We start from the raw sequence: 23,867 nt of genomic DNA, 5'->3' as shown, positions 1-23,867 counted from the left end.
TTTAAAAAATTCTTCCTGCTACGTGTTGTTTCTGTGCCTTGGCTATTTTAACCATCTGGGTTTCCGACCCCTTCTTCCTGTCTGCTCACTACTCTTATTCCGTATTCATTTCCTAGTCTCTTCTAGTTCTTTTTCCATGCATTTTGAGGTCTCCCTTATTCTTCAAGCTTCTGTATATCACTGAACTATTTTTGCTCCTCTTTTACTTTTGTATTCATTATCATAACAGTTCAGCCTTTTACTCATATGAGCTTTTCTTTCTTTTTCTTTCTTTCTCTTCTTTCTCTTTCTTTTTCTTTCTTTTTCTCTCTCTCTTTCTTTCTCTCTCTCTCTCTCTTTTTCTTTCTCTCCCTCCCTCCCTCCCTCCCTATGTATCTATAAATCTTTTCCACTCTAATTGCCTATTTCTATGGCAGTAGCAATTGACAGATCTCCAAGATACCTACCTCAAGTCCTTTTGGAGATTAAGTAGACTATAAAGAAACATTTTTTCTCACCACAGACTTTGGGTGACCTTAAAAACAGCTGACTCAATTACCTACTAGGTTAAAAAAGTATAGTCTGGTATTTTAACACAGCTCAACATAATATATCTAAAATTATTGTACATGGCATGTGGTTTTAAAAGTTTAAAGATAAAAAACTTAAAATTCCCAGCAGGACTACTCTTTCATCTACTTCAGAAGTATACTTAGTAGGGAATTCTTCCTGGCATGCCTATCTCAATGTCTCTTTTGTAGTGCAGAATTCTGAGGTCCCTTTTAAAAGTTGTTGGGTTTTTTTTTTAAACTACTTGAGCAAATTCAAAATTCATTTTTGGGAAACATTTTAACCTATCTTTAGATCCATCTCCATGTTGAAATGGAATGTCTCTCAGAGTAACAATACAAGTCAGACCCTTAAATTTCTACAGTGGAATATCAGGGTGACCTCTTAGCCATGTGGTATAATATACATCATGAATATTACTATTTAATATTAAATACTAATTAAATACTAATATTGTCTGAATTCAACTGTGAATTGATTATTACTCAGCAAGTGCTTTTACAGACATCCTTGCTAAGCCATCCACGTATTTCTTCAGGATTGGGTGTATGTTATCATAGCAGTTACGACCTTGTACTGAAATTATTTATGTATCTCTCCTTTTAAGAGGCTTTATGTATGGTGTTAAAGAATAGGAACCATGACCTGTTTATTTTGTCTTAGAATATCGAGTTGTGAAAAGACACTTGGAAACATTGGCACTTCTTACACTGGATTAAAGTTAATCCAAAACAATGGTTATTTCTCAAAAAATCACTTATTAGACTTTGGAATACATCATATGATCTTGAATTATGTTTACTGATCATTAACATATTTACTCTATGGAAGGCAAGGTGTGTCTCCTCCAACTAGATGTCTCAGGATTTCTGAAGTTTATGCAGTAGTACCATCTAGTGGCAAAAGAGAATACTGCTTTGCTATTGATTACATGTCATTGATACTATAAAAATATTTTGTGTGTGTGTGTCAGGAAAGTATGTGTACAACAGTTAGGGAAATGTGAACACTGTATATTTGAGAATATTAAGGAAATGCTTATTTTTTAGGTATAATGATGGCATTGTGGTTGTGTTTAGAAAGAATCCCTGTGTAAATATACATATCGAATTTTTTTTTTTTTTTTTTGCGGTACGCGGGCCTCTCACTATTGTGGCCTCTCCTGTTGCGGAGCACAGGCTCCGGACGCGCAGGCTCAGCGGCCATGGCTCACGGGCCCAGCCGCTCCGCAGCATGTGGGATCTTCCCGGACCGGGGCACGAACTCGTGTCCCCTGCATCGGCAGGCGGACTCTCATCCACTGTGCCACCAGGGAAGACCATATATCGAATTTTTTTACAGAAGAAACAGTGTGTCTGAGATTTGTTTTTCAGATAAATTTGGGTTGTAGGGGAAAGGAGAAAATGGTTATGGGTATAGATGAAAGAAGCCCATGAGTTGATAGTTACTAAAGTAAGATGTGAGGATACATAGGAGTTTGTTATATTGTTCTCTACATTTATGTATATACTTGACATTTCTGTAATTAAAATAAAATACAGATTTTGTGGGATTTAGATCAGATAAATGCAGCAATTTCAGCTAAACTTAAGAGAAATTATGTACTATATTTTTTACTCCAGGGCTAGAAATGAACGTGATTTACTTTAAAATGGTGAGCATAGCAACAAAGTAAATATGGTGTGTTGTGAAGCATTTAAACTGAGATGTGGCATGGTATAGAAAAAATTATCTTTAGGTAAAATATTAATCAACTATTATTATCTTTTTTGTATTTTAGCAAAATGAAATATTTATAACTTGCTCTGTAAACTATAAAACCATGCATGGAAAGCATCTTTTATTTTCAGAGTATAAGAAAAAATGAGAAGTAGAAATTCAAATTGGCACATTTCATAATTTATTTTGAAGATTTAATTACCAAGTATACTTTTATCTGGTAATGAAAAGAATAAATAACTATGATACATTGAGAAAAACAGAAGTGAGTCAAGCAGAAACCCCCTTGAAATGACACAGTTGATCATTGATAAATATTTCCTATTTACTGATATGACCACAGCATATTTTGTCTCTAATAATTAAGTCTCTGATGTTTTTAAAATCTTAAAATGTTTTTTAAAATAATGTGATTATGTAACGTAACTAAGTAATTTTTTAAAACCAAACTTCCAGAGCCATGGCCGCTGAGCCTACGCATCCGGAGCCTGTACTCCGCAACAGGAGACGCCACAACAGTGAGAGGCCCATGTACCGCAAAAAAAAAAAAAAAAAAAAAAACTTCCAGAATTTATAAAGACAAATGAATATTCTCTCCTTTAAAATTTACATATTAATTTAAAAAGCTGTCGTTTCTCAAAACATTTTTTGAAGTATTTTATTTGGAATTGCTTTGTAGCTGTGTTGCATTTTCTCTTAAACACTCTAAAATTGAGGACTTCTTTAAGGTTGTATGCAGCATGCAGCCCCAGGCAATCATTCAGTACTACTGCAGCAACTAGAAAACACTGGACAAAAAATTAAAATCGTACTTTTAAAGACATTGGAGAACTGTGAAATCATCAAGGACTGTATTAACTAAAATTCGTAAGAGGAAAGAGCCCTTTCTAGATGAGCTGAGATCACTGGTAATTTTCTTCCCCAGGGGTATTTGCTATTTCTAGGGACAGACTGATAATTCATCACTGGCACAGGACTCTACTGGAGGAAAGAAACTGTTGGAGGTCTTGACAAACACATGGGCAGATGTGAAGTATTGACATTTAGAGGAGCTCCAAATGCATGGCTAGTTTTCCCAAATTTTCTTAAAATGCATGGGGCATTGGCTGAGTCTTGCTGTGGGGAAGGATGCTGGGGATGGACTGTGGAGGCAGGATGTTAGGAGGCCATGTCCTGCTAGAGGAATACTCGTACAACAGGTCTCCTCAGTTTAAGTGTAGAGGAGAGAGACATTCAAGGAACTTGGCAAACCAAATCAGATATGAAGTTCACTTAAACTGCACCTGCAACCTATTTTCAGCTATTGAATGAAGGAAATCAGACCCCAGTGGTGGAAAGGGCAAACTCTTTGAGGCAAAATCTGATCTGAAGTCTTTATTATTCTTGTATACATAATGACTAGCATGCAGTTAAAAGTTACAAGAAATACAAAGAAATAGGAAAATGACTGCTAATCAAAAGAACAAATAGAAAATAGAAGCAAATCCCAAGATGATCCATGTGTTGTAATTAGTAGTCAAAGATTTTAACATAATTTAAATGTTTTGAGAAAAAAGAAAAGGTTGGGGCTTCCCTGGTGGGGCAGTGGTTGAGAGTCCACCTGCCGATGCAGGGGACACAGGTTCGTGCCCCGGTCCGGGAAGATCCCACATTCTGCGGAGCGGCTGGGCCCATGAACCATGGCCGCTGAGCCTGCGTGTCCAGAGCCTGTGCTCCACAACGGGAGAGGCCACAACAGTGAGAGGCCCACGTACCGCAAAAAAAAAGAAAAGGTTGGATTAAATGGATGAAAAATCAGAAAATCTCGACAGAGAATTGGAATCTGTAATTAAGAAGAGTCATATAGATATTCTATAACTGAAATATTTTTGACATTAACTTATTGGATGGGCTTGGTCACAGGTTAAACACAGGATTAATGAACTAGTGAGAAGATAGAATTAGTGAACATGTAGAAAGGTCAATAGAAAAATATCCAAACTGAAGCACAGAAGAGGAAGAAAAATGGAAAACAGAAAGTATGTAAGAGTCACGAGGGACACAGGCAAATAGGTAAAAGCAAATATAATTGAAGTCTTAGAAGGGGCAGGGGAAGAGAATGGAGCAAAAGTAATATTTAAAGACGTAGTAGCTGAGAATTAATGTAAAGCTGTTGTAAAGTTATTAAGACAATGTGGTAATTAGAGTAGATTAGTAGACTAACAACAATAGAGTTGAGAAAAATGCCTACATATATATGGTCACCTGATTTATGATCCAGGCATCCCTGCAGATCAGTGGGGAAAGGCTGGTCTTTTCAATAAATGGTGCAGAGGCAATTAAATATCTGTATGAAGGAAAAAAAACAAAAAAGAACCAAGAGCTCTACCTCAAATCATATGCAAAAAGTAATTCAAGTAAATCATATGCAAAAAATGTAAATGTGAAAACAAAACAGTTTCCTTCTGGAAGAAAACTTAGGGAATAGCTTCATCTCCTTAGAGTAGGCAAAGATTTCTTAAATAGAATGCCAAAGTACTAAAAATTTATCAGTGGGACATCATTAAAACCGACAGCTTTTGTTCATCAAAAGACTCCATTATGTTTCTGGAAGAAAATATAGGGTAATATCGCTTTGACCTTCATGAAGGCAAAATTTCTTAGTACACATAAAGCTCTAAACATAAAAGAAAAAAAGGTATAAAATGAATGTCATCAAATTTAAAACTTAAAATCTATTCAAGACTTCATTAAGAAAATGAAAAGACAAAGCATAGACTGGAAGAAAATATTTGCAGCACGTATATCTGATAAAGGACTTGGTTCAGAATATACAAAGAATTTTTACAAACCAAGAATTTTAAAAGTCCAGTTTTTAAAATCTGGCCCAAAACTTGAAAAGACAATTCAGAAAGGAAGGTAAATGGTCAGTAAGCACGTAAAGGGATTCAACATCCTTTATCCTCAGGGAAGTGCAAATATCATTTCATTCCTAATCAAATCACTAAAATTTAAAGACTGATCATGCCAAATATGGGACATCAAGATGCTTATACATTGCTGGTAGGAGTATAAAATGGCACATCATCTTTGGAAAACCATTCAGCAGTTTCTTTTAAAGTTAAACCCTATGACTCAGCGTTTAAACTTCCAGACATATACTCAAGAGAAGTGAGTGCATGTGTCCACCTGAAGATATTTGCAAAAATGTTCATAGTAGCATTCTTCATAATAGCCTCCAAACTGGCAACAACCCAAATGTCCATCAAGAGGGAGAATAAAGGATAAATCAGTTGAGGTGCATTCATACAGTGGATAACTACATAGCATTAAAAAAAAAATAGCTAATACATGCAACAGCATGAATAAATCTCATAGAAATTTTGGTGAGCAAAAAACGTGAGACACAAAAGACTGTATACTGTATGATTTCATTTATATGCAGTTCACAAGCATGCCAACTAATAGACACAGAAATCAGAATACTGGTTACCTCTGGGGAGTGAATATTGATTGGTAAGGGACAAAAGGGAACCTTCTGAGATGCTGGAAATGTTCTGTGTCTTCCCTGGGTAGTGATTACATGGATACTAAGATTACATCAGAAACTTAATATTGGTGTACTTTTCATATGTATGTTGTATCTCAGTAAAGCAGAAAAAAAATTAGGGCTAATTTTTATCATGGAATAGCCATAAACTATTCACAACAAAGTAGTGAGTAATGTAGTCATGCTGGATGATGTCATCTTGAGGGAAGGTAACTGGATCTAACTATGAATTAATAACGTGTGCATTTTTTTTTCTTTTTTTGCTGAGGTTCATAACTCAATGTACAAAAAAAGTTTAATGGAACATATTGGAATGAGTAGCTTCCAAGGTGGCTGCTTTGAAAGTCTTAAAAAAAATTTTTTTAAACATTAAATTTCAATAGTTTTATTTACTTTTGTGGTTAGAACTTTTATCAACAGACTTCTAACCACATGCACAGAAACTTAAAAAAAACATATTACAAGCTGTGCATATTTACTGTTTTTAAAAATTAGGAAATATGGGCAAACAAAAAGATATCAAAATCACCCATTTAAAAAATGTTTTTAATACCAGCAGTAACCTTTGATAATGTGTATATTTTTCTCTCTGCATTTTATGCAGGCATGCATTTAATGGGATCGTATTTTGAAGCATGCTTTTTAATTTAATATGTCTTTTTATGTCACTAAATATTTTATAATATTTTCATAGTTCTGTAATATTCCATTGTATGGCTAATGCCATAAATTTATTTAATCCTTTATTGTTGGACATGCAGGTTTATATAGCCTTTTAATTTCTATTGTTGGTGTTATTTTAATTTTTCTTTTTTATTTTTTAACATGTTTTTTAAAAACTGTTAATGTGCCATTAGTTTTGAAAAATCAGGTATATGTCCTATGAGATGCCAAGGATTTCTTTTTCTTGTTGTTTTTGAACTCTTAAGTACTTGTACCTTTTCTAAAAACAATATTTTTTTTTTGTAATACCTGTTGTTTTAAAATTAGGAAACCAAAAACAAGCAAAAAATTTGCTTGCAATTCTAACTTCCATAGAATACCACTGCGAACTCTTGATGATAGGCTTTGGAGAATAATCTTGTATAAAGAGAGACCTGATCAGAGCTGTGTTTTAAAAGGCTTACTCTGATAGTTCTGTGCAAGGTAGGACCATTTAGGAGTTTATTTTAGTAGTTTTGAGGTTAATAATCAGGATAGTGACAGTAAGAATAGAAAAGAGATGGCTATAAGAGAGATAATAGAGCTAGAATACAGAATTTGATAACTGATTGGGAAGATGAAGGAGGGGATGCTGAGGATTTGAGCCTGGAGGTACAAAAGAAGGCTACTGCCATTTAACTGAAGGAATACAAGGCGAAGAACAGGTTTTAGTGACACAAAATGATAGTTCGGACATTTACATGTGCAGTGCATATCATCCAGATGCACTGAATGTAAAGCATCTATCAGTCATACTGGGAAAGTGAGTCTGAAATTTGCAAGTGAGGTTAGGATTAGACATATAATTGGAAGTTATTTGAGAAAGGCAGTTGTTGAATTGTGAGACTGGGGATTATAAGAAAAATAGTGATAAGATTAAAGGGTCATTGAAAGACTACAAGCAGCAGTGGATGGAAGGAGAATTGGGATCCTAAACACTGCAGGTAGCCTACAGTGGTAATCTCAAACTTTATGGAAGAGATGGTGTCCTGATGTTTATACTGAATGTTTTAGAGTAATCTACATTCATTCGAGAAAGGCATCCCTGTGCAAATTTATTTCCTATCCCACAGTTGTGATACACTCTGACATAATTTCTGAACGTGGATATCCGTCACCTCCACGTCCCACGTCTACTTATCTAAGCCTTTTAACCTCCAACATGGTCTGTTATTTGAAGGTCAGATCTTAAGGTCACAGGCTATTTCTTGTTAACATAGGGATTCTTTTCTTAATGCTTATAATGTCACTGTCAAGGTAAACCAGTGAAGTTGTCTTTGCTACATTTACTCACTTTTTGACAGATTTCCTTTTCAATCTATTTATGGATCATTTTTCATATAGAGGAACACTGCCCATAGCTATAAGATTGTAAATGTTCAAATACACTGTTTTGCATTTGGAAACCTAGTTGGCCAACAAAAGATTTTGCTGTGAACTAGAATGGGATGCCTCAGAATATATAAAATGTAAATGTATATAAATTACAGAAAAACTAATAGAAGATGAAAGTTCCCAACCTTCTTTGACAAAAATTTATCAACAGAAGGATTTAGATGGGAAAGGAAATAATGGATCAAAAGTCAGGAGACAGTGAGCATACAGTCACTTAACTATCTGCTGATTATAAATCAGTGTACTAGCAGAATGTACATAAATGTAGTATATAAAAGCTTGCTGTTTATTGGGGTGTTAAATAAAACAGCATACTGTGTTAATCTGGTGTTTTTCGTGGCCATGTTGGTATAAGCTTAAGAGACATGGATTTTAAACAGATAACTAGCTTTTGTGCCTCGGGCAAGTCTTTGAGTCTCAGTTGATCTCTCTGAAAGATGAGAATGATCCGCTTTGCTATATTATTTCAGAAGTTGCAGATAATATATCTTAACTATTCCATATATATAGTATATTGCATGGAGACTACCCATAATCACCATTATCACAAAATATCACTGTTGTTGGGCTATAATTTATTATTCATAATTAGCAATAGGTAATATATGTAGAGTACTTTACAATTTATGATACGTTTTCAGATAGATCTGAAATCACTTTGTTCCCCAGGCAGACCTAAATGCCAAGAAATGTAGAAGCATGTCTTCAAAAAGTTACTTAGGGGGCTTCCCTGCTGGCACAGTAGTTAAGGATCTGCCTGCCAATGCAGGGGACACGGGTTTGATCTCTGGTCCAGGAAGATCCCACATGCCATGGAGCAACTAAGCCCATGAGCCACAACTACTGAGCCTACACGTCACAACTACTGAGCCTGTGTGCCTAGAGCCCATCTCTGCAACAAGAGAAGCCACTGCAATGAGAAGCCCACACGCAGCAACGAAGACCCAATGCAGCCAAAAAGTTTTTTAAAAATTTAAAAAATTAAGTTCATATTATGAAAAAAAATTACTTAGAATTTTGTCATGTTAATATATTGTGTTCTTTTTTACAGGAAGTACTTAAACAACTACAAGGAAGTATTGAAGATGAAGCTATGGCTTCGTCTGGACAGATTGATTTATTAGAGCGTCTCAAAGGTAGATTTATTTATTTATTTATTTATTTATTTATTTAACATCTTTATTGGAGTATAATTGCTTTACAGTGGTGTGTTAGTTTCTGCTTTATAACAAAGTGAATCAGCTATACATATACATATATCAAAGGTAGATTTTTTAAAAAGTATTTTAAAGTAATTTTTTTAAGGTCTAGTTGTCAGCTTTAGGTGTATATACCCAAGTACAGCTTCTCTTGATTAGAATGTTGGTATTGGGTTTTCTTGGCTTTGAATAAACTATTTTAGATTACTTCCTTGATAATTTTCAGCTCTTTCTAAAACTCATTGCTGTTCCACTAGTCACTAAATAGGCCTTTAATAAGCTATATGCCACAAACTGGGCCCACTGCTTCATTTGAAGGAGTCAGTGACCTTCTTTGTTCCATCCAGTATAGAAGTGCTTTATCTTCATACATATGGCCTGATTTTTTGTGGGACTGTTTCTCTTATAGAACCAGGAGTCAATGAATTTCTCTGAGCATCAGCATTTGTGATAGGATTTCTTCTGTTTCCTATATAAATTTGCTGCTCAGTAGCTGCCATAATTTAGTACTCCTACAGGCTTTATGTAATATATATAATGTATTATCAGTTATATTATAAAATGACTTAAAATCAGAGGGCTAAAATATGAACCAAAGATTTCCATTTTAAAAGATAGAACCGCCAGGAGGTACTGAGGAGGGAGTCACAGGGTGGCTCACTGTGCTGTGTGTAAAGTTTTCTCCGCGGGGGGCTGCGTTCACCTGACAGGTTATCTCTGGAGTTCAAGTTTGAGTTGAAGCCAGACTCAAGTTTCGCCTGTCCTCACTGACCCATGGATTTCTGTGTGACCAGCTGTGTGGGTTACAGGCTGTAGGTGCTCCAACCAAGCATCAGGGCTGTGCCTCTCAGGTGGGAGAGCTAAGTTCAGGACATTGGTCCACAAAAGACATCCCAGCTCCACATAATATCAAATGGCAGAAATCTCCCAGAGATCTCCATCTCAACGCCAACACCCAGCTCCACTCAACGACCAGCAAGCTACAGTGCTGGACATCCTATGCCAAACAACTAGCAAGACAGGAACACACCCCCACCCATTAGCAGAGAAGCTGCCTAAAATCATAATAAGGCCACAGACACCCCAAAACACACCACCAGACATGGACCTGCCCACCAGAAAGACAAGATCCAGCCTCATCCGCCAGAACACAGGCACTAGTCCCCTCCACCAGGAAGCCTACACAATGCACTGAACAAACCTTAGCCACTGGGGGCAGACACCAAAAACAACGGGAACTATGAACCTGCAGCTTGCGAAAAGGAGACCCCAAACACAGTAAGTTAAGCAAAATGAGAAGACAGAGAAACACACAGCAGATGAAGGAGCAAGGCAGAAACCCACCAGACCTAACAAATGAAGAGGAAATAGGCAGTCTACCTGAAAAAGAATTCAGAATAATGATAGTAAAGATGATCCAAAATCTTGGAAATAGAATGGAGAAAATATAAGAAATGTTTAACAAGGACCTAGAAGAACTAAAGAGCAAACAAACAGTGATGAACAACACAATAAATGAAATTAAAAATTCTCTAGAAGGGATCAATAGCAGAATAACTGAGGCAGAAGAACGGATAAGTGACCTGGAAGATAAAATAGTGGAAATAACTGCCGCAGAGCAGAATAAAGAAAAAAGAATGAAAAGAATTGAGGACAGTCTCAGAGACATCTGGGATAACATTAAACACACCAACATTTGAATTATAGGGGTCCCAGAAGAAGAAGAGAAAAAGAAAGGGACTGAGAAAATATTTGAAGAGATTATAGTTGAAAACTTCCCTAATATGGGAAAGGAAAGAGTGAATCAAGTCCAGGAAGCACAGGGAGTCCCATACAGGATAAATCCAAGGAGAAACACGCCGAGACACATATTAATCAAACTGTCAAAAATTAAATACAAAGAAAAAATATTAAAAGCAGCAAGGGAAAAGAAACAAATAACATACAAGGGAATCCCCATAAGGTCAACAGCTGATCTTTCAGCAGAAACTCTGCAAGCCAGAAGGGAGTGGCAGGACATATTTAAAGTGATGAAAGGGAAAAACCTACAACCAAGATTACTCTACCCAGCAAGGATCTCATTCAGATTGGACAGAGAAATTAAAACCTTTACAGACAAGCAAAAGCTAGGAGAATTCAGCACCACCAAACCAGCTTTACAACGAATGCTAAAGGAACTTCTCTAGGCAGGAAACACAAGAGAAGGAAAAGACCTACAATAACAAACCCAAAACAATTAAGAAAATGGTAATAGGAATATACATATCGATAATTACTTTAAATATAAATGGATTAAATGCTGCAACCAGAAGACACAGACTGGCTGAATGCATACAAAAACAAGACCCATATATATGCTGTCTACAAGAGACCCACTTCAGACCTAGAGACACATACAGACTGAGAATGAGGGGATGGAAAAAGATAATCCATGCAAATGGAAATCAAAAGAAAGCTGGAGTGGCAATTCTCATATCAGACAAAATAAGCTTTAAAACAAAGACTATTTATTACAAGAGACAAAGAAGGACACTACATAATGATTAAGGGATCAATCCAAGAAGAAGATATAACAGTTGTAAATATTTATGCAGCCAACATAGGAGCACCTCAATACATAAGGCAAGTACTGACAGCCATAAAAGAGGAAATCGACAGTAACACAATCAGAGTAGGGGACTTTAACACCCCACTTTCACCAATGGACAGATCATCCAAAACGAAAATAAATAAGGAAGCACAAGCTTTAAATGATACATTAAACAAGATGGACTTAATTGATATTTATAGGACATTCCATCCAAAAACAACAATACACTTTCTTCTCCAGTGCTCATGGAACATTCTCCAGGATAGATCATATCTTGGGTCACAAATCAGGCCTTGGTAGATTTAAGAAAATTGAACTCGTATCAAGTATCTTTTCCAACCACAACGCTATGAGACTAGATATCAATTACAGGAAAATATCTGTAAAAAATACAAACACATAGAGGCTAAACAATACACTACTTAATAACCAAGAGACCACTGAAGAAATCAAAGAGGAAATCAAAAAATACCTAGAAACAAATGACAGTGAAAACACAATGACCCCAAAGCTATGGGATGCAGCAAAAACAGTTATAAGAGGGAAGTTTATAGCAATACAATCCTACCTTAAGAAACAAGAAACATCTCAAATAAACAACCTAACCTTACACCTAAAGAAATTAGAGAAAGAAGAACAAAAAAAAAACCAAAATTAGCAGAAGGAAAGAAATCATAAAGATCAGATCAGAAATAAATGAAAAGGAAAAGAAGGAAACAGTAGCAAAGATCAATAAAACTAAAAGCTGGTTCTTTGAGAAGATAAACAAAATTGATAAACCATTAGCCAGACTCATCAAGAAAAAGGAGAAGACTCAAATCAGTAGAAGTAGAAGTGAAAAAAGAGAAGTAACAACTGACACTGCAGAAATACAAAGGATCATGAGAGATTACAACAAGCAACTATATGCCAATAAAATGGACAACCACGAAGAAATGGACAAATTCTTAGAAATGCACAACCTTCCAAGAGTGAACCAGGAGGAAATAGAAAATATGAACAGAACAATCACAAGCACTGAAATTGAAACAGTGATTAAAAATCTTCCAACAGACAAAAGCCCAGGACCAGATGGCTTCACAGGCGAATTCTATCAAACATTTAGAGAAGAGCTAACACCTATCCTTCTCAAACTCTTCCAAAGTATAGGAGATGGAGGAACACTCCCAAACGAATTCTACGAGGCCACCATCACCCTGATACCAAAACCAGACAAAGATGTCACAAAGAAACAAAACTACAGGCCGGTATCACTGATGAACATAGATGCAAAAATCCTCAACAATATACTAGCAAACGGAATCCAACAGCACAGTAAAAGGATCATACACCATGATAAATTGGGGTTTATCTCAGGAATGAAAGGATTCTTCAATATACGCAAATCAATCAATGTGATACACCATATTAACAAATTGAAGGAGAAAAACCATATCATCTCAATAGATGTAGAGAAAGCTTTTGACAAAATTCAACACCCATTTATGATTAAAACCCTCCAGAAAGTAGGCATGGAGGGAACTTACCTCAACGTAATAAAGGCCATATATGACAAACCTACAGCCAACATTGTTCTCAGTGGTGAGAAACTGAAATCATTTCCACTAAGATCAGGAACAAGACAAGGTTGCCCACTCTCACTACTGTTATTCAACATAGTTTTGGAAGTTTTAGCCACAGCAATCAGAGAAGAAAAAGAAATAAAAGGAATCCAAATCAGAAAAGAAGAAGTAAAGCTGTCACTGTTTGCAGATGACATGATACTATACATAGAGAATCCAAAAGATGCTACCAGAAAACTACTAGAGCTAATCAATGAATTTTGGTAAAGTAGCAGGATACATACTTAATGCACAGAAATCTCTTGCATTCCTATACACTAATGATGAAAAATCTGAAAGTGAAATCAAGAAAATACTCCCATTTACCACTGCAACAAAAAGAATAAAACATCTTGGAATAAACCTACCTAAGGAGACAAAAGACCTGTATGCAGAAAATTATGAGACACTGGTGAAAGAAATTAAAGATGATACAAACAGATGGAGAGATATACCATGTTCTTAGATTGGAATAATCAACATTGTGAAAATGACTATACTACCCAAAGCAATCTATAGATTCAATGCAATCCCTATCAAACTACCACTGGCATTTTACACAGAGCTAGAATAAAAAATTTCACAAAGTGTATGGAAACACAAAAGACTCCGAATAGCCAAAGCAATCTTGAGAAAGAAATGGAGCTGGAGGAGTCAGGTTCTTGGACTTCAGACTATACTACAAAGCTACAGTAATCAAAACAGTATGGTACTGGCACAAAAACAGAAATATAGATCAATGGAAAAGGATAGAAAGCCCAGAGTTAAACCCACGCACATATAGTCACCTTATCTTTGATAAAGTAGGCAAGAATATACAGTGGAGAGAAGACAGCTCTTCAATAAGTGGTGCTGGGGAAACTGGACAGGTACACGTAAAAGTATGAAATTAGAACACTCCCTAACACAATACACAAAAATAGACTCAAAATGGATTAAAGACCTAAATGTAAGGCCAGAAACTATCAAACTCTTAGAGGAAAACATAGGCAGAAGACTCTATGACATAAATCACAGCAAGATCCTTTTTGACCCACCTCCTAGAGAAATGGAAATAAAAACAAAAATAAACAAATAGGACCTAATGAAAGGTAAGAGCCTTTGCCCAGCAAAGGAAACTATAAACAAGACCAAAGGACAACCCTCAGAATGGGAGAAAATATTTGCAAATGAAGCAACTGACAAAGGATTCATCTCCAAGATTTACAAGCGGCTCATTCAGCTCAATAACAAAAAAAACAACCCAATCCAAAATTGGGCAGAAGACCTAAATAGACATTTCTCCAAAGAAGATATACAGATTGCCAACAAACATATGAAAGAATGCTCAACATCATTTATCATTAGAGAAATGCAAATCAAAACTACAATGAGATATCATCTCACACCGGTCAGAATGGCCATCATCAAAAAATCTAGAAACAATAAATGCTGGAGAGGGTGTGGAGAAAAGGGAACACTCTTGCACTGTTGGTGGGAATGTAAATTGGTTCAGCCACTATGGAGAACAGTATGGAGGTTCCTTAAAAAACTAAAAATAGAATTACCATATGACCCAGCAATCCCACTACTGGGCATATACCCTGAGAAAACCATAATTCAAAAACAGTCATGTACCACAATGTTCATTGCAGTTCTATTTACAATAGCCAGGACATGGAAGCAACCTAAGTGCCCACCAAAAGATGAGTGGATAAAGAAGATGTGGCACATATGTACAATGGAATATTACTCAGCCATAAAAAGAAACAAAATTGAGGTATTTGTAGTGAGGTGGATGGACCTAGAGTCCGTCATACAGAGTGAAGTAAGTCGGAAAGAGAAAAACAAATACCATATGCTAACACATAGGAATCTAAGAAAAAAAAAGGTCATGAGGAACCTAGGGGTAAGTTGGAAATAAAGACACAAACCTACTAGAGAATGGACTTGAGGATATGGGGAGCGGGAAGGGTAAGCTGTGACAGAGAGAGTGGCATGGACATATATACACTACCAAACGTAAAATAGATAGCTCGTGGGAAGCAGCCGCATAGCACAGGGAGATCAGCTAGGTGGTTTGTGACCACCTAGAGGGGTGGGATAGGGAAGGTGGGAGGGAGGGAGACGCAAGAGGGAAGAGGTATGGGAGCATATGTATATGTATAACTGATTCACTTTGTTATAAAGCACAAACTAACACACCATTGTAAAGCAATTATACTCCAATAAAGATGTTAAAAAAAATACCGTATGCTAACATACATATATGGAATTTTAAAAAATAGTTCTGAAGAACTTAGGGGCAAGATGGGAATAAAGACACAGACCTGCTAGAGAATGGACTTGAAGATATGGGGAAGGGGAAGGGTAATCTGGGGCAAAGTGAGAGAGTGGCATGGACACATACACTACCAAATGTAAAATAGATAGATAGTTGGAAGCAGCTGCATAGCACAGGGAGATCAGCTCAGTGCTTTGTGACCACATAGTGAGGGTGGGAGGGAGACGCAAGAGGGAAGAGATATGGGGATATATGTATATGTATAGCTGATTCACTTTGTTATAAAGCAGACACTAACACACCATTGTAAAGCAATTATACTCCAATAAAGATGTTAAAAAATAAAAAGATAATATAATTGCATTAGCAATATTTTAGAGCACTTAAAGCAATTGTTTTATAAAAACTTGTCTGTATTTTATTTAGAACTTAACTTAGATAGCAGTAATTTTCCTGGAGTGAAACTACGGTCAAAAATGTCCCTCCGTTCTTACGGAAGCCGAGAAGGATCTGTATCTAGTCGTTCAGGAGAGTGCAGTCCTGTTCCTATGGGTTCATTTCCGAGAAGAGGGTTTGTAAATGGAAGCAGAGAAAATACCGGTTATTTAGAAGAACTTGAAAAAGAGAGGTAACTTTTCTTCATTAAATAGTAAACTTGTATGCTCCAATTTTAGCTAGTATTTTGTCATTTTTTTAATGATACAAGATAGGAATTATGAAGCGGGTATGGTGGATGATCACAAACAGAGAGCATTTTGCCTTTATTATCTCAAAAACAGTATGTTGTTGATTGTACTTACCTTAAATCGAAAAAATGTAAAGGAGGCAATTTCTTGGGATTCTGAACTTCTACTTTGTCACTTAAATACTCACATGCTCTGTACATTGAGTAATACACATGATCTTAAATAACTACTAGATCCAGTATAAGATGACTGTTTCCATTATTAAAGGCCTATCACAAGTGGCCACAAATGAAACATTTTTTAATTTATCAGTTTCCAAGTCTAAAAAACATTACTTGACATAGAATAAGTTCTGGTTTCTCAGAGCTAGCGTATTAATTCTTTTCTTCTTGAAGTTCAAATCATCTCACTACGAGTATCAGAATATATATTGTTATTAGGAACTTTGTCAAGTGTTTTGTACCTTCTAAAAACGTATAAATTCCTTTATGTGTGATAAATACCATATTATATTTATATTCCTAAAAGTTGTATTAGACTTTCAAGAAATATTCAAATGTATAAATGTTACGTATTACCTCTGGGACCTTGGTCAAGTCATTAAATTTTTGTGTCATTCCCTTCTGTAAAATAGGGATATGATTCTACCTTGTGGAGTTATGAAAAATGAATATTAATATATGGAAAATGCCTAGCATATCTCACTGAGAGGCAAAAGACCTTTTACTACTTTCCCTCTGGTTTCAGGTTTGTCCATCTCTAAAAATAGGGATCATCATCTGGACCAGAAATAGTGTTAAGCTTTCTTTACTCTTCTGAGTTTACATGAGTCTCTGTTTCATACCTTGAATCGCGACTGTTTCTGAGAGTCTAGGAAACACTATCCTGAAAAATAAGAAGCTAATAACTAGGGTCTACAATCTTCCATCTCTTTGTCCCCTTTGAGCTCTGTTAAGAGGAATGTGAGCATACTGACTTTCCTAGGAACTTACTTTGCTTCATGTAGATAAAAGTCTAATTTTATTAGCAGAGAGAGAGGGGGAAGAGTATATGTGTGTGTAGTTCTGATATATCTTGTGTTCTCTTAGTTTTCACTGTGTTTGGAGGTAAATTTAGTTATTGTTTATGTGACAATATCTTTATTTTGCTCTCACACCTGATAGTTTGGATAGGTCTAGGCTCAAACTTATTTTCCTTCTTCGTAATCAATGTCACTGATGAAAAATTTAGTATCGGTCTGATTAACATTCCTTTCCAGGGAACCATTTTTCTTCTTTTGAAGCTTTCAGAATGCCTTGGTATATGTGTTTTGTTGATTCATCATGCTGTATACTCACTGTGCCCTTTTTCTCTGGAAATGTATTTTCTTCAGCTTTTGAAAATTCTGTTATTTCTTTGATGATTTTTCTCCCTCTAGATATCCCTTAAGTCACAGATCAACTAGATATCATAGATTTCTAGATATCCCTTAAGTCATAGATCAACTATCTCTGTGTCTCTTTTTTTTTTCTTGTTTTCTGTATTGCCCAAGATAATTGAGATAAGTGTTAGAAAGTAGTCAAGCCAGGACTCAGACCCAGGTCCATAACCTTTCTGAACTTCAGTTTTCCAGTCTGTAAAATTAGCATAAGAATAACTACCTAGGGTTTCCCTGGTGGCGCAGTGGTTGAGAGTCCGCCTGCCGATTCAGGGGACATGGGTTCGTGCCCCGGTCCAGGAGGATCCCACATGCCGCGGAGTGGCTGGGCCCGTGGGCCATGGCTGCTGAGCCTGCGCGTCCGGAGCCTGTGCTCCGCAACGGGCGAGGCCACAGCAGTGAGAGGCCCGTGTATCGCCAAAAAAAAAAGAAGAACTACCTTAAAAGATGTTGTGAGGATAAAATTCGATTTTTTAAAAAGTACTTAGCACTATGTCTGATACACTCAATAGGCAGCCATTGTCACATTAGCCATTAATACATTTAACAAATATTTAAGTGCATAATACATGTGCCATGCTCTTCTAGATGATCTTGAATTAGCTAGAGGACTAAGAAGACATGAGATTTACATTTTAAAGAAGACTCTTGACAGTCACTAAATAAGCCATTAGTACACTAAACAAACCATAGAGACCCACCAGCTTCTGGGTCTGGACCTTGTTTCAGTGTTGAGTCTTAAGCACTGTTGTGTAAGTTACAAGATCAGCTACTCTCAGCTAACCACTTGTTATCATGCTGGCTCAAGACTTGGTAACTTTTGCTTCCCCAGAGCATTTTGCCACAGTTCGATCTTAAACTTGAGAGTAACAACTTGTCCCTCTTCTCCTTAACATTTTCCTCACTCCACGACCATCACTAACATTAGCCTATCCATTTAAGCACTTTTAGCACCCAAATCTTATTTAAATAAGCCTATTTATTGGAGAGTAATCAGAGGAAATAGCATCTCCATCTATCCCTTATTTCCCCACCTTAGTCCTGGTAGGTCCTACAGGTACTCACCAGGGAACATTGAAAAATAGAATCAGATCTCATTTTTATGTCAGTTTTAGTATCCAGCCTGTGAAAGAGATTCAAGATTTCTACATTGCTTTCTCCTGGTTCTTTCGTCAAAAATGGAAGGGAGGGGACAGCTTCTCATTGGTCAGCACACCTCCCCCACCCCAGGTTGTTACATCATAACCAGGGCCTGGCTTCCTTCCCATGGATTCCCTCACTACTGAGGTTGCCACATCAAAAGTAAAGGCTTATTTCTTATTTTTTAAATTGCTTCTCAGTAAAGGAAAGGGAATTTTAGCAAGAATAGAACCTTCCATACTCACATGCATACATATTCTTCAAGAAAATACAATCAAATAGAATTTTAAAGTAACAGTGTCAGAGTGGGGAACAACTCTGTGTAGGAGCAAACCCCAGAAGCCATAAAAAAAATATCCTCAGATCTGACTACCGGAAAATTAAAATTTTCTACATGGCAAAAACATAGTGAAAAAACAAGTGTAAACTGAGAAAAAATATTTATTACTGACAAAGTGCTATCATTCTTAATATAGAAGAGGTCCTATAAATAAGAAAAAGTCACAGAAATGGAAATACAAATGGATTTTAAACTTGAAAAAATACTTAACCTTACTCATACTAATAAAAATCAAATTACAACCATAGTGATGTAAGATTTCTTAAAATCCTAGGTATGTAAAAATTTTTTAAACATTTGATAAAATGTTTGCATTGGTGAAGGTGGCAAGAGCATAAATAGGTACAATACCTAATAAGGGCAGTAATTTTAAAATTTACATACCCTAGGAATTTATCTTCTGTACATGCTTGCACATTTGTGAAATGAACTTATGTATAAGGATATTCAGTGCAGCATTGTTTGTAATAGCAAAAAATTAGAAAGATCCTAAATGCTCTCCAACATAGAACCAGTTATAGTTTATCCCTGTATGGATTCATGAATATCTTTGCAGCTAGCAAAAAACACATAGGACCTTCTTATGTTCTGATAGAGTGATCTCCAAGATAGATTTTTAAGTGGGAAAAAAAAAGTTATAGGACAACACATATAAAAATATACTACTATTTATGTTTAAAAAATGTACATGTAATTATATATATATATATATATCTCCTTGCATTTTTATAGAGTGTCTCTGGAAATATATACACGAGAGTGATAATAGTGGTCGCTTTGGGAAAGAGCCACATGAGAGGAGATAGATCATATACTTCTTGTACCTACTGATTTTTTCCCATTAACACTCTTATTTTACATTTATCTTTATAATGGTCAGATATGGAGTATCTTGATATAGATTGTTATTGAGGACATCATCGATTAGGTTGTGAGGAATTTACACAACAAATTCATCTTCAAATTCCAAACTAAGAAAACGTTTCTCTCCCTCAGAATAATTTCCTCTTATTACACAGTGACAATATATTTCTTAACTGTTTTAACTGCTGAGAAGCTGAAAGCTACATCTATGTCCAATGCAGTAGTTCCCTGTACTCTAGGTTTGTTTTTTGCATAATTACTGCTTTTCTTTACTCCTTTATTATACTTTTTATTCTTGTATTAAGTCCCACCTTCAAAAATCCAAAATTAATAAAATTTTCATTTATTCATTATACTTTAAATAGAGAACAGTACAGTTACAGCTTATCAGAACTGCTGTTGTGTGTGCTATATTAGCATTGTGTAAACTTAACTTTTTTTGAAAAACAGATCATTGCTTCTTGCTGACCTTGACAAAGAAGAAAAGGAAAAAGACTGGTATTATGCTCAACTTCAGAATCTCACTAAAAGAATAGATAGTCTTCCTTTAACTGAAAATGTAAGTAACTTGACAAAGTGACTTATTTGTAATATCTAAAAGTATATATAAATTTATAACTGCATTTATAGTTATTTGTAAACAGTAATATGTTTTATCCAACTTTAAACCTAAATATATAATAATGAATTTTGTTTATAAAGATGATAAAATTTCATTAGGCTCAAGCATATTTATTTTAAGTCCCTTGTTAAGAAAACCTCTTAAGTTTGAATACTAAAGGACTCAGGGTTCTACTAGGAAACTGGTTTTTTAATTCTGTGTGTTCAATTACCACACGTACTCTGTAGAAATGTTTATTACCATCTGTCTGTTTTTTGAACTGTATTACAGGACTCATGCCAGATAATTTTTGCATTAAAAGTATCTTTGAGATAACTTGTGTCCTATTCAAACGACAGTATCTGGTGGTATGGATCTTAGGGCTTTTTGCAGATATACTAAATTTGTTTTGCAAATATAACTATGTAAAAAAAAATAATTTAATTCTGTCAGCCTCTTCCTCCCCACCCAACCTCTCCATGTCAACTGTTTTATTCATGGGATGGCACATGTAAGAACATTTCTGAAATACATTAATAACATTAATAATTTTAAACAAAACTATATTTTAACTGTTATCCATAAATTTTAAAATAATTTTTAAAAAGGGAAAAATAGGCTAATTAAAATATATCTTCCGCTCTTAGCTTAAATTTTTCATTTTCTTTTCTTTGGTCCCGCCTCACGGCTCCTGGGATCTTAGTTCCCTGACCAGGGATCGAACCCAGGCCCTCAGCAATGAAAGCGCAGAGTCCTAGCCTGTGGACCACCAGGGAATTCCACACATGCAGCTTTTTATTGGGTGTATAGAGCATGAAAAATCTACAGCACTTCCTTACTCTCGTCATGGCCCATTATAACCCTGTTACCTATCATTTTGTCTAGTCATATTTTTAACCTTTATCACCTCTTGGAGCGTGTCTTTGCAAGTTTATTTACCTTGTCCTTTTCATCCTTTTTTGTGCCTAGCAGTTACCACAGTACCTGGAATTTTAGTTAAAGAGCAAATAAAATTTTGAATGAATTAACACCCACTCTGTGAAGTACTTTTTTTGGTTTGTTTCAACTTGGGTTCACATTTGGATTTTTACCAAAAAGTTTGTGTTGTCTCACAATTAATGATTATATTATATAAAAGCTTTTTCTTATTCCATTTTCTTCTTTTTACAAATGGGAAAGTTCTCTCTGTTTAGTCTACATGTATACAACAGTCTGTACCTAAAATTGATGTATAAACTTAAGGATGATGGACCTGATTCTTGATTATTCTGTGTTGTCCACATTACTATTCTAGTTTTTAATAATTCAAAGTACTACCTCTTCAGAGCAGGATTATAAGGTGACTGAAGATAGGCTTACCCTAACTGGACTGATTATATGTTTTATTTAATTTATTTATTTATAAAATTTATTTATTTATGGCTGCATTGAGTCTTCGTTGCTGCGTGCAGGCTTTCTCTACCTCTGGCGAGCAGGGGCTACTCTTTGGTGCACAGGCTTCTCATTGTGGTGGCTTCTCGTTGCAGAGCATGGGCTCTAGGCGCACAGACTTCAGTAGTTGTGGCACACAGGCTCAGTAGTTGTGGCACACAGGCTTAGTTGCTCCACAGCATGTGGGATCTTCCTGGACCAGGGCTCAAACCCATGTCCCCTGCATTGACAGACAGATTCTTAATGACTGTGCCACCAGGGAAGTCCCCAATTATATATTTTAAATGAAAGTGTACAATTTATTTAAAGCTGTTTGTGACTATGAGGCAATAAAAGTGTTTCAACTCTGCATTTCACATCAGAGACCCAGTCTGAGCATAGCACTGATAATCAAGTTTTAGGACTCCTTGGAGTAAAAAATAATTCTCTCATGCACAGTAACTTACATATTTGCTTATTCATTTTATTTATTGGTACTTATATGCTTTTTTATTTTTACTGATAAACACACAAGATATTAATGTTTCCATTTTATTTGTGGTTTTAGTTTTCCTTACAGACAGATATGACCAGAAGGCAATTGGAATATGAAGCAAGGCAAATCAGAGTTGCAATGGAAGAACAACTGGGTACTTGCCAGGATATGGAAAAACGAGCACAGGTAACTTATTTATTATTAAACTGTGAAAGAACACTAGCTAGAGAGCTATTAAGAATCTAATGAATTACAGCTCTGTTACCATTGATTAAATTTTATTATTAGAGATATGTTAAAGTCTGTCTTTACTTTGACACTAGTTCAAAATAAGAATAATTTACCATGACCCTGATACCAAAATCAGACAAAGATGTCACAAAGATGCACAAAGATCATGCATCTATCACTGATGAACAAAGATGCAAAAATCCTCAACAAAATACTAGCAAACAGAATCCAACAGCACATTAAAAGTATCATTCACCATGATCAAGTGGGGTTTATCCCAGGAATGCAGGGATTCTCCAATATACACAAATCAATCAATGTGATATACCGTATTAACAAATTGAAGGAGAAAAACCATATGATCATCTCAATAGATGCAGAGAAAGCTTTTGACAAAATTCAACACCCATTTATGATAAAAACCCTCCAGAAAGTAGGCATAGAGGGAACATACCTCAACATAATAAAGGCTATATATGACAAACCCACAGCCAGCATCGTCGTCAGTGGTGAAAAACTGAAACCATTTTCACTAAGATCAGGAACAAGACAAGGGTGCCCACTCTTACCACTGTTATTCAACATAGTTTTGGAAGTTTTAGCCACAGCAGTCAGAGAAGAAAAAGAAAAGGAATCCAAATCAGAAAAGAAGAAGTAAAGCTGTCACTGTTTGCAGATGACATGATACTATACATAGAGAATCCTAAAGATGCTACCAGAAAACTACTAGAGCTAATCAATGAATTTGGTAAAGTAGCAGGATACAAAATTAATGCACAAAAATCTCTGGCATTCCTATACACTAATGATGAAAAATCTGAAAGTGAAATCAAGAAAACACTCCCATTTACCATTGCAACAAAAAGAATAAAATATCTAGGAATAAACCTACCTAAGGAGACAAAAGGCCTATATGCAGGAAATTATAAGACACTGATGAAAGAAATTAAAGATGATACAAACAGATGGAGAGATATACCATGTTCTTGGATTGGAATAATCAACATTGTGAAAATGACTATACTACCCAAAGCAATCTATAGATTCAGTGCAATCCCTATCAAACTACCACTGGCATTTTTCACAAAACTAGAAGAAAAAATTTCACAATGTGTATGGAAACACAAAAGACCCC

The 23,867-nt window shown here is 35.7% G+C and overlaps 1 protein-coding gene across 2 annotated transcripts in view; it reads left to right on the top strand.

Annotated features, from left to right (window-relative positions):
- The window catches only part of APC (APC regulator of WNT signaling pathway), a 137,702-nt gene that overhangs the window by 51,588 nt on the left and 62,247 nt on the right, over positions 1-23,867 (top strand). For both annotated transcript variants that reach the window (XM_060143388.1, XM_060143389.1), the window contains exons 2-5: positions 8,946-9,030; positions 15,974-16,175; positions 20,445-20,553; positions 22,574-22,687. In XM_060143388.1, the coding sequence (XP_059999371.1) occupies positions 8,946-9,030; positions 15,974-16,175; positions 20,445-20,553; positions 22,574-22,687 (510 nt within the window). The remainder of the gene's footprint in view (positions 1-8,945; positions 9,031-15,973; positions 16,176-20,444; positions 20,554-22,573; positions 22,688-23,867) is intronic.

Source organism: Lagenorhynchus albirostris, chromosome 3, assembly GCF_949774975.1.
Source record: "Lagenorhynchus albirostris chromosome 3, mLagAlb1.1, whole genome shotgun sequence".
NCBI classification, from domain to species: Eukaryota; Metazoa; Chordata; class Mammalia; order Artiodactyla; family Delphinidae; genus Lagenorhynchus; species Lagenorhynchus albirostris.
This window is presented reverse-complemented; position numbering and strand designations above follow the sequence as displayed.